The 12,557-nt window shown below is 39.0% G+C and overlaps 1 protein-coding gene across 1 annotated transcript in view; it reads left to right on the top strand.

The window, feature by feature from the left end:
- LOC134634056 (NACHT, LRR and PYD domains-containing protein 12-like) overlaps window positions 1-12,557 on the top strand; it is a 33,628-nt gene that overhangs the window by 10,292 nt on the left and 10,779 nt on the right. The window contains exons 6-9 of the mRNA XM_063483093.1: window positions 789-956; window positions 2,032-2,199; window positions 9,871-10,038; window positions 10,990-11,163. Of these exons, the coding sequence (XP_063339163.1) occupies window positions 789-956; window positions 2,032-2,199; window positions 9,871-10,038; window positions 10,990-11,163 (678 nt within the window). The remainder of the gene's footprint in view (window positions 1-788; window positions 957-2,031; window positions 2,200-9,870; window positions 10,039-10,989; window positions 11,164-12,557) is intronic.

Genomic DNA, 12,557 nt, shown 5'->3' with positions numbered 1-12,557 from the left:
ATTTTCGGTAAGTGAATGTGTTTAATTGTAGGCAGGGAGATTACTGGATATTCTTGTGTAATTGCTACAGAATAATTTATGTTATACTTTGTTATTGCTACAGAAGAATATTTATTTTATTATTTTACATTTACAATTTTTTTTTCCTGGGGACCCTGTGACACCCCATTGAAGAGCCGTAGGCTGTGGATCTCTTAAGATCTCACTGTTGGGTTTGTAAGGCCATGTTACTCCTAAATTTCTATCTTGTTCAAAGAGAAGATATAAAACAAAGTTCTAAGCTAATCAACCTTAGTGTTCTCCTTTTTTAAAAAGAATCGATAAGAGAATCGATAAAGAATCGAATCGTTAAACAGAATCGAAAATGGAATTGGAATCGTGAAAATCTTATCAATACCCATCCCTACCTATGCCTTCCTGTTAGTTTTGCTGTCAGTATCACAGTTTTCACCGACAGCCGCTCCGGTCAGTAGCACTGATGCTAGGTGTTATCCTGCGACTCCATTGGTATGGTATGGAAGTTTGATTTGGCAAAGAGTGTGGAGTCACATTTTCATGTCTTAAAAATACATTCATTTAGATTTTTGCATACCACGTTACGTGAATTGTAGATACAAATATCAGAAAAATGTTGAGGTATCTTGAGGACTACTTGAACCTCCATCCTGTTGGCCTCAGCTGTTTGGAATGATCAGAACTTCCGCCTTCTGAATCTTCTTCATCTCTGGAGACGTTATGAGACACTGAATGATTTTAATCACAAAAGTTAATCTTTTAATTTTATTCAGATTGGAGCTCTGTGGTTTGTCCGAGATCAGCTCTTTGGTCTCAGCTCTGAAATCCAACCCCTCCCATCTGAAACATCTGGACCTGACCGGAAATGAGCTGCAGGACTCAGGAGTGAAGCAGCTGTGCAGTTTTCTGGAGAGTCCACATTGTACACTGGAGTATCTGAGGTCAGACACCATGTGTTAGTTGTGATGAGATGTGAAAGTTGAGGTGTCAGTAAATGCATACACATCCTGGTAATATAGACCAGATCAACATGATCTGTGCAGTGTCTAAGTTGTATGTCTGTGAATGTTCTCAGTCTTCCAGGTCATTGTAGTCTAAGGAGCTTGGAATGAAAAGCGTCTGGACTTCGTCTAGGTTAGCTGTGTCACGGGCGTTTTCTCAACATGTAGACCAGAAGCTAGAAAAAAGTGAGGTAGACTTTATAAAACAGCTCTGAGTCGCTCATTTAGCAGGAGGAGAGAAGCTGCAGAGAGGCGTGTAAGACTGCAACTCTGCTTCCTGGTCCCAACTCTGGATAGTCATATTTTGGGTGGTTTAATAAATTTGGCCCGATTTCTAGAAATGAGAGCTGCTCCATCCAAAGTGGGATGGATGCCGTCTCTCCCAACAAGACCAGGTTTCCTCCAGAAGGTTTGCCAATTATCTATGAAGCCCACATTGTTTCTGGGACACCACTCAGACAGCCAGCAATTTAAGGAGAACATGCAGCTAAACATGTCACTCCTGGTCTGATTGGGGAGGGGACCAGAGAAAACTACAGAGTCTGACATTGTTTTGGCAAAGTTACACACAATTCAATATTGATTTTAGTGACCTCCAATTGATGTAACCAGGTATCATAACTATAATTACAGTCTTACTATATCTACACTTAGCGTTAGCCAGCAGTAGTCACCTCTGGCCCCTGGAATCAGCTGTGGTTGCTGGTGTATCTACCTTCATATTTCTAAGAACAGAACGCAGAATGTTCTTACTGGCTTCTGTTCACCCCATGGCTGGCTTTTCCCCCTGAAGAATGTAAACTTTTTTTTGTCTGATCAGCAGTGCAAAATACATAACATATTGACTTAACAGTCATGTGTAAAAAGAAAGTATAGAGATTATTAGGATATCAAATACCAAACTACTAGTTTTCTTAACACAAATATAAAAAAATGTTTTATTTGTTTGTTCAAGTTTCTTTAGGAATTTTGGCCTGAGCTGTTTGGAGTTTCCATTTCCTTTTTTCTTTTTCAGTTTAGAAGACTGTACATTGTCAGAAATCAGCTGTCTGGTCTCAGCACTGAAGTCCAACCCCTCCCATCTAAAACATCTGGACCTGAGCCGCAACAAGCTGCACAATTCAGGAGTGAATGCGGTGTGTGGTTTTCTGGAGAATCCACAATGTGGACTTAAAACTTTGAGGTCAGTCACCATGTTCTAGTTGTGAGAATCTGGATCAAATTCTGTTTTCTCCTTCTCTGGTTCAGTCAACTAGCTGATGCAGAGTAATACTATGCTACATATTTAAAAGCTACATAGAGGAAAAAAAAATCTTCTACTGGGTAATTCACTTTGAGACTTGATTTACATGTCCAGTTTCTCCTTATATTTGTCTTCAGTTCAAATTCAAAGCAGAAATAAAACTGCTGTGATTTCCATTGATTAAGCTCTCACTTATTGAATTCTACAAAGTCTTAAAAAACTTTAATTCTGCATGAGGACTACTAGGGGATAAAAACAATCAAGGATCTTCAGAGGAATCGCTCACTGGCCACTTTATTATTTTAACATTTACTGATGGTACGTTTTGCACACATAAGTTGAATAGGTCAAAAGTTCAAAGTAGTTATACTTGTGAAATACTCAACAGGACAATTCTAAATATATATATATATATATTTGGACAAATGAAATAAATATGTGGAAAAAAGGAATCGCTAATGATCTGAAGCATACCACATTATCAGTCAAACATGGTGGAGGCAGTGCTATGGCATAAGCATGTATGGCTGCAAATGGGACTGGGTCACTAATGCTTACTGATAATGTGACTGATGATTGTAGTAGCAGGATGAATTGAGAAGTGTACACGGCAATGCCCAATGCACCAAAACTGACTGGACAGAGATTCACAGTGCAAATGGCCAATGGCCCAAAGCATACTGCAAACGAACCCTAAGAGTTTCCCCGAGCAAAGACACGGGATACTCTTAAATAACTAACTCAGTCACCTGGTCTTTACCCAGCAGAGCAGGGTTTTGGTTATTAAATACGAAACTGAAGGCAGAAAAACTCAAAACCACAGAGCAGTTGAAGATGTTTGCAGTAAAGTGCAAACAGAGCACTGGGTGATATCCATGGTCCTAGACCTAAGACACACACTGACTGAAAAGTTTTTTTCTTCAACGTTTTAACAGTGCTTGGATATATTAGGGCACAAGGCCATTTAGGTAAAGCCATGTCAGCATTCAAGCAAAAACCTTAAATTGTTTAACCCACTGATCAAAGGTAACTTTTTCAAATGATGTTTTCTTCTGAACAGCTGTCTGGAAAACAAAAAGACAAAATAAGAAAGAAAAATAATCAATTTGTAGGGATTAATTTATCTGGTAAATCGCTATAATCTGAACTAGTACCTTGGCTTCTTAAGGACATCATCCTAAGTAATAGTTTGTAGGTCTAGTTAGTAACTATGTTACAATATTATAAAAGTAACTAATTACTAGTAAAAGTAACTATTGCGTTACTTTAAAAAAAAAGTTTAACCCTCTGGGGTCCAGGGTATAATTGAGTACTTTTGATTTTACTTCTACATTTCACCTTTAAAAACTGTTTATCTCGCCTTGTTTGGTGTCATTCTTTTCAGCACAACCTCACGTGTCTGAATTTACTGTTATTTTTTCACTGTCACATACTGTATTAACACAATTGATCTAAAATCCGATAAAAAAATATAAAATCCGAGTAGAGAAAAGTTATATTTTTTACTGTAACAACCACAAACATGTTTAATGAATCATTTTCATAACTTAAATGCGAATAGAAATTGTAATTTTAAAAAGCTATGCACAAGTTTTGCAAACAACAAAGTTATTTACAACTATTTATCTAAAAATATTCTGCATCAAATAAGATGCTACACAAATTATTTGTGCCACTCCAAAAACAGTTTCTGTCCATTATAGGGCTTTGGAGTTGACGTAACGCCGCAATGCATTGTGGGAGCGTGGCACCATATTGGCAGCCCACAAATCAAAACAAACACACTGTGTTGGAAGGAAGATTGCTACAAACCATACTTAAGAGCAGCTCAAAAGAAAAAGGATGGTATAGAGACAGATTACGTCCAGATGCAAAGAGAAGTTACTTTCAAAAAATAGCGTGCATTGGAAATGTGGACCCTTATGAAATACAGCAGTACAGTACAAACCCCGAAGACCAACCGCTATTGACTTAGCCTGATATATTCTTGTACCTTGTCTGTGGAGTCAGCGCATACACGGCGAACCAGTTTCGCAATTATAAATCTCTGGAGGTGAACATCCAATTCACCAAGGATGGGTACAAGATTTGGCTATTTTTAAGCCTCCACATTGTGAATTCGCCGTCATTCAAACAAAGGTAAGTCAGCTTGAGTACTGCGAGTAAAATGTGTTTGATTTTCCCCCAAACATTCAGATTAGTGCAAGCATAAATTCATTCATAAGGGGGAAAGTAAAGTGAGAACATGTGGAGGCTCTGTTAGAGGGATAACATAGTGAGTTCAGTGCATTGATGTGACATTGTTAAAGAAATTGCACTTTGCATATGCATAAATATGCATATGCATAAATTCATATTTATTATAAATAATCCTAATTATACATATTGCTTCCGTGTTTGTGTGCTATGTCACTAAAAATATATTCTATTTTAGTTTATTACATTGATTAATGACCTGCAGAATCTCCTTATCATATTAAGTGATTCATAATTGTCACTTAAAGTCGAACTTGATGCTTTCTCCATCTTGAAAGTGATTACATCCTTGCATTACATACTTTAGGTTCATTTTTTCCAGGCAGGTTTCTGAGAGAGAACAGGCAGATTTAGAATACAACATGCAGCGTTCTATAGATGGATACATAAAAAGATAAAAAATTACATGTATGTGCTAACTTTCTAAACACTTTATTTGTTACATTTGTGATAAATGGATTTGAAAGTAGATAAAACACATTTGTGTCGGCCTTGGCTCATTAAAGTTCTTGTCTTTAAATGAACTTTGTGTGTATTTCAGGTACTGCACTCTCAAAGACTGAATGAACCAGCATTGCAGCCATGGGTCATTGTGAGCATCACAGGGAAGGTTGAAGCCGCCCACTGCACCTGTATGGCCGGAGTCGTGGAGACCTGCAGCCATATCGCTGCTCTTCTGTTTAATGTAGAAGCAACGGTGTTGATCTGTGGCACAAGCACTGTTACAGATGAACCTTTTAGAATTTGTTTTAAAATTCCTGTTTTAACATACAGAGCACTAAATGGCCCCAGATTATTTATCCAAGCTTCTTATAAAATACACTGCTGCTCGTTGTCTTCGCTCACAGGCTCAGAGTTTGTTGGTTGTTCCCCGTACACGACTGAAGACGAAAGGGGACGGAGCCTTTCAGTCTGTGGCACCAAGGCTGTGGAACAGTTTACCACCACAATTACGTTTGGTTGACTCTGTGGAATCCTTTAAAAAGCAGTTAAAAACTTTATTATTTAAACAGGCCTTCCGTTAATCAACACTTTTGAATTATTTTGAATTTACATTGTTTATATTATCTATTTTATTACTTAATGTTTTCTTTATTTTAACCTTTGTGTACAGCGCTTTGTGACTGCCTGTCTACGAAAAGCGCTTAATAAATAAATAAAATAAACCTTACTTATGTCAACCAGATGTGGGGCAGGTCTGCAATGATGGAACTGTTTATGTGATGGCATGCCACATCTGGCCCGATTATGGTTTGGTTTATGTGGCCCAGGTGAATGTGGCATGTTGTATAGAGCACTTTGAGTAATCCAGGAGAGTAGAAAAGCGCTATATAAGGATCAGTCCATTCACTCTCTGAACAGAGTTTTGTCATGTTACTTTTGCACTATTATGTTCCGGCACATGTTGTTATTACATGGCTTGATTAAGGTACACATTAGGCTGACATCTGGGGCCAGAGCTGAAACTGGTCTGGGCCAGCACAGGACCAGCAGTGTGTCTGCAACTGGTCCGTGGCTGCACACAACTTACACATGGCCCACATACCATAAAGAATGACGGCCCTTTGGTGTCCCAGATCAGGTTTGCCAGAGGTAATCCACAGTGTGTTTGCAACCGGACTTGTGCTGGCCTATGTCTGGGCCACCTCTGGCAAACCAGATCTGGGCCACCAAAGGGCCGTCATTCTTTGCGGTATGTGGGCCATGTGTAAGCACATCGTGTAGGCCAGATCCGGGCCATACCAATTTTGCTATGTTAGATAATGATAGAAATAGTCATTTGTTAGATTACTAGTAACTGAAAAAAGTAACGGTGTTAGGAGCGCCCTTACTTTTATTCCCATCACTGACCATAGATATAAATCTGACAAAAATGCATTTTCTATTACTTTGTTGAAGATTTTTGAAGACTGCATCTGTCACAGTCTGGCTGAGGCAGACTGTATGTATTGTAAAAAGGACTCAAATGCAGACCAAAACAGAACGCAAAATGTGACGTGGATTAACAAAAACAAGCCGTTTATTAAGGCTGGCAAAAATAGATACAAACAAAGGGAATGGGAAAAACTAAACAAAAACCTAAACTGGGTGAACTAAAACTAAAACATGAAAAAAACTTAAACATGGAGAACTGGCATGGATACCTGGGGACACGACGTGGACAAACAATGAGTATACAACATAACAGATGGGCTGTGGACAGCCTTCTAGCCTTCAAGTCCGCCCTTACTTGCTTGTTTTTTCGGTCGCTAGCGCCACAGGACGCCACAGAAAACTTTAAAATGGACCCAGTAATGTTGCTCCGTTTCTTGTACATTTTTAATTCTCTAGGAGCTAGGAAAGCCTTATCGGTGTCGCCTGCATGTTTGTACCTTAGGCTCATGAGAGACAATCATATCCAGGTAAAATAATTTCCTTTAATCTACACGCATTTAGGAATTACTTAGTCAATTACACGGATAATTGAATTATTGCCGGTGTTGTGCCAAAAAAGTGTTCGCCTGCCAAAACTGATTTCCAATGTTTCCGTGTGTAATATGTGTAATATCTTTATGTATGTTGGTAAATAGACTTCGGTGAACATGGTTTACAAAGGGGTTTTATATATATAATAATTACCTGTTTTTCAAGTATCTTTATAACTCTGGTTATAATGTGGGTACAGTTGATATATTTGTTCCGCTGTCTGCTGTCCTCTTGGCCAGATTACTCTTAAAAAATAAATTTCTAATGTCAACAAAATTTTTTGGGAACTGGATAAATAAAGGATATATAAAAATCACTGCCAAAAACTGATTGCAGCTTCTACCTTGTTACAGGGATGTTGCTGGTGGCTCAAGGTGACTTGATATCATTAATGAGGGAAACATTTGACATATGTTTCAAGTATTATAGACCAACAAGTTATTTATAGCAGTTTAAATACGAGCAATCAGTTTAGGGCAAAAACCGGAAATCAGTTTTTGGCAGACAATCATTTTTTTGGCACAACATCGGTCATTCTTACACATGTACTGTATCATATAAAATATATAAACTAAATATCTTTGAAACATATAGAATCTAATCTTTTGTTTTTTTTTTTTACATAGCACTTTATCAAACTGTTGTCTGCTACAGAGCTACAAGTATTATACTAATAATATAGCATCCACCATCTCCTGCTTGCATATTTCTGAAAACATCTTAGTGGTGTGGCAGCCACGAGTGAGCCAGCCACGAGTGAGCCAGCCCTGCAAACCCTGTGGATGGACGATGCAGTGGACAGTGGGAGGAAGCATCCTAAAGCTTTCTTTGCAGACCACCCTGTGTGATTCTCCACTCGCAGACCAGAAAAGACAAAGCGCAGGTCTCAGTTGCAGCACCCCATCCATGTCTGATCTTGCTCGGGCAGATTCAGCAACACTGCCAGAGACTTCCTGTAATCTATTACAGTTGTTAAAGAAACGGTCCAGGAACAGGTCACTCAGGTTAATCCTGTGTGAACAACTGTAAATATTGTTTTTTCATCTTTACATACTGTGTATTTGAATATTCCAGTTTAATTGTTATTGTTATTTACTTTATTGCTATCAAATAAATATCCATGCAATATTGTTCAAACTTAGCGTTATATTCATACATGTTAAAAATGCCTGTAAATCAAATTGAGTTCAGTGACAATTACTGTTTGTTTTAATCAATTTATTAATAACACAAAACCTTTAATCTAACACAGCACGTCTAACAACGTAACAAATATATTCAAATAAATAAATATCTTAATGCATAACTCATTTTGGCACTGATCTTTCAAGAAGTGAAAACAGTCTGTCCATCCTCTCCCTGCTCTCCTCTCCTCAGCCTCTCTTTCCTGCCTCATGTCCTCTCTGATGAGGTCTAGCAGTGCATCATTCCTGTCTCTTTTCCTCTTTTTCCCTGTTGTGGGTGCCCCCTCCCCCCTCCTCATCACTGTCGTTTTGGTCTGACCCCCTCTCCTGACCCTGGATACTTGCAATCCTAAAGGCAGAGGAAATCAAAAATGACAGTAGACAAATGAAAACAACACAACAACTCTTAGTAATTACACATTTATTACTTTGTGTTCTTAAGAATTATCTTCTTGATAACACACATATGTACTTTGTATTTTTTGAAGTTCTCCCATTTCTTCTGGCCTGCAAGGGGGTGACTTTCACCTGCAGGCCCATCTTCTCCAGTATTGTCCTGATCACACACAACAAATAAGAGAAGAAAGGAAACCATGGCAACTATGTTAATCCCTAAATCCAAAAGTTTTCACAGCAGAACACCAGAGGAACACCGTCTGGACATCACAGGTTCTGTACAGCAGCGGTCCGTGAGTTGTTTGGTACCGGGCCACGAAAGTTGAGGCTCCGGTGTGAAATTTATGTTTTTCAGGGTTTTTATCATTAACTCTGTTTCCCTGAGTCTTTTCCCGTGTTGTAGTTGTGTGTCTTATTTTGAAAGAAATATTTACACGTTACCATCGTGACTGGGGCACATTAAGGGGCAGAGAGGAGGATGGTACTCTGTTGGCACATTTTCAGGAGGACGCTGCTAATAAAGTTACACAATTACACAGTTAATTTGCGTTTATTAATATAATTTCAAAATACCACAGTTTTTGTCTTGGTTGGATCATTTTATTTTGTCGTATTTTTCCGCGACACCTTAAAGGCCGCTCCGTGTCTAACGTAACCGGTCTGTGGCGCAAAAAGGTTGGGGACCGCTGCTGTACAGCATGAGGGTTAATAAAACCGCACTCATATCAATATGATGTATAAATTGATTAATTCTTGTACCTCCACGCCACAGTGGCCCGATTCTTCACCCAAGTGAAGAGGTGATCGTTTTCTTCTCACTTTAATGAATGAGCTGCTTGGTCTTTGTTCCCCACAACATATCAGCATAGAGATTAATTAAAAAAAAATCAAAATTTAACTTTTGTACAACCAGATTTTCATATACTTACATTTGAAAGTGTTTTCCTCTCCCGCTTCGACCACCATCGTTATCAGAAAAAAATCTCCGGTATGACCCGCAATGGATCCTGGGATATGGTAGGACACGAAGGATACATCGGACCCATCCTTAAAATTTGGGGAAACGTAGGATGCATTTGTCGGCACATTTTGAGTACTCTTTGAATTCGGACAGCCTTTGGACAGGAAACATAATGAAACACAGACATGTCTACATGAACTTGACAACAAAAGACATGTAGACATGAAACACATAAAGGACAAGGAAGACGTAACACAGGGGTTGAATTTTCTTTATCTCTGATAAAGTTATGAAGTTATTTTATGCACAAAATTGAAAAGAAAACTTCATCTTTTATTCTTTATTCAGATTTGATTACTGTGGTTTGTCAGACATCAGCTCTTTGGTCTCAGCACTGAAGTCCAAACCCAGTCACCTGAGAGAGCTGGACCTGAGTAGCAACGACCTGCAGGATTCAGGAGTGAAGCAGCTGTGTGGTTTTCTGGAGAGTCCAGGATGTGGACTTGAAACTCTGAGGTCAGTCAGCATGTTTTAGTTGTGCCAAGATGAATATGATGTGAAAGTTGTACTGACACTAAGCTACAGACATAAGGCTGATATTGCACTGATCCACACTGAGGATCTTCATGATAAAGTCTGTTTTCTTCCTCTCTGGTTTAGTCCATTGACCATAACAGAACAATGTTCACATTTCAGACCTCCAACAAAGAAGAAAAATCCATACAGTCGATTTTCACCTTCAGTTTCTCCTCATGGTTTTCTTTTCTTTTCTTTTCTTTTCTTTGTATCCATTAACATCTGAGTCACTGTAATATTTTTATATATAAAATTGTGAATTTAAGGGTCACCACATTTTTTCACTTTGTGTGTGAACAGGAGTCATGAGGTCTTACTTACTGTAGACCCCATCACTCCTGTTTATAATTTGATAGATTAAAAAATAGACGCCCAACCCTGTCAGAGGCATTGTGGGGTCACATTAATTATTATTATTATACTATTGTGTTTTTGCAAAAAATAAATTGCCCCTCATTCCTTCATGTTCTTATCTGCGAGACATTGCATGAGTTATAAATTTAGTCCTCACATGGAAGTTTGAGCCCACTTTGTTTCTCATTCTCTGCTGAAAACATAAAGACAGATGGTCTTCTCTGTAAGTGTTTCCTACTGTACAGTAATTTGGTTTTGTGTTGTAGGGATGACTCCTCTGTTAAATGGTAGCATACAAGTAGTTTAGCTTGTTTGTAATAGCATGAATATAATCCATTGTTTCAACATTGTTTGGTTTTAATTGACATTTTTAGGGTTTTTTAAAAGCATCCATTTATATTTTTAAAATGGATAAGGAATTGGGAATTGGGGGGGAAAAAAGTATTTTCTATAACTATATTGAAGTTTCCTGAAGACTGTATGAAGCTGCTGTTTGAAGTTTGTCTAATAAACTTACATCTTTCATTTGTTATACAGATTGTTGAGCTGTGGTTTGTCAAAGATCAGCTGTGATTATCTGGCAGCAGCTCTGAAGTCCAACCCTTCCCATCTGAGAGAGCTGGACCTGTGCTACAATGACCTGCAGACTCCAGATCTGTCTGAGCTGGTTGATCTTCAGGAGATTCTAGACTACAGACTGGAGACTCTGGAGTAAGTAAACTGTTGGAGTGAGTGGGTGGTGCTGTCAGCAGTATTGTACTAAACACAGTCAGTATGAAACAAAGATCCAGTGTTTCTTGTAAAGTTGGAGCCTTCTAAAGCCTTATAAAAAGTAATCATCATTCATCAAACTGTAAGAGCATTAAATCTGATCTCATACTGTTTGTTCTCTCATTTCATGCCTTAACAGCTGATCATTTTTAACGTTGTCACAGTATGACTCTAGACTGTGACAACAAGTGACAAGACTGTAAATCACTGGCTCTTATTACAGAGAACCATCCTTACATTTAGTAAGCATATGGTCGTCATACAGACCACCCACATAGCAGACACGTCTGGCCCGGATCTGGTGTCAAGCTGGCACTTCTGACTGACTGATGTCATGGCAGGGTGTATGTCAACCAGATGTGGGCCAGGTCTGGCAGTGATGGCAGTATTTATGTTCCTATTTTCCTATTTTAGTTAGAAAACCCAAATGCCATGTTGCAATACTATACTGCTATGGTAGCCAACATTTCAAATGCAGGCTTGACAGGTTTGTGAGTGTACACTTTATCCAAAACCTAGTGAGGGTTTACGCATGTTTACCACTGGGTGGCTGTAGCTCAGGAGGTAGAGCAGGTCACCTAGTGATCGGAAGGTTAGTGGTTTGAGCCCTGGCTCCTCCAGTCTGCTTGTCAAGAGTGTGAATGTGTATGAATGCAGTTAGGAAGCACTGAGTTTAGAGAAAGTGTGTGAATGTGGCATGTTGTATAGAGCACTTTGAGTAATCCGGGAGAGTAGAAAAGCGCTATATAAGAATCAGTCCATTCACTGTCTGAACAGAGTTTCGTCATGGTACTTTTGCACTATTATGTTCCGGCACATGTTGTTATTACATAGCTTGATTAAGGTACACATTAGGCTGACATCTGGGGCCAGAGGTGAAACTGTTCTGGGCCAGAATAGGGGCAGCTGTGTGTCTGCAATTGGCCTTGTGCTGGCCTATGTCTGGGCCACCTCTGGCAAACCAGATCTGGGCCACCAAAGGGACGTCATTCTTTCCGGTATGTGGGCCATGTGTAAGCACATTGTGTGGGCCAGATCCGGGCCATACCAATTTTGCTATGTGGGCAGAATCTCTGCTGAAGACTACGAATCATGTTTATGTCTGTGTCCTTCTGTCAGTAATGTTCAGTGACAGCCTCTATGTTGATCAAACAATTCAATTTTCTATTCAGTTTTATTTATATAGCGCCAAATCACAACAACAGTTGCCTCAAGGCGCTTTATATTGTACAGTAGATCCTACAATAATAGATACAGAGAAAAACCCAACAATCATATGACCCCCTATGAGCAAGCACTTTGGCGACAGTGGGAAGGAAAAACTCCCTTTTAAC

Source organism: Pelmatolapia mariae, linkage group LG9 (assembly GCF_036321145.2).
Source record: "Pelmatolapia mariae isolate MD_Pm_ZW linkage group LG9, Pm_UMD_F_2, whole genome shotgun sequence".
Classification (NCBI taxonomy): domain Eukaryota; kingdom Metazoa; phylum Chordata; class Actinopteri; order Cichliformes; family Cichlidae; genus Pelmatolapia; species Pelmatolapia mariae.
This window is presented reverse-complemented; position numbering and strand designations above follow the sequence as displayed.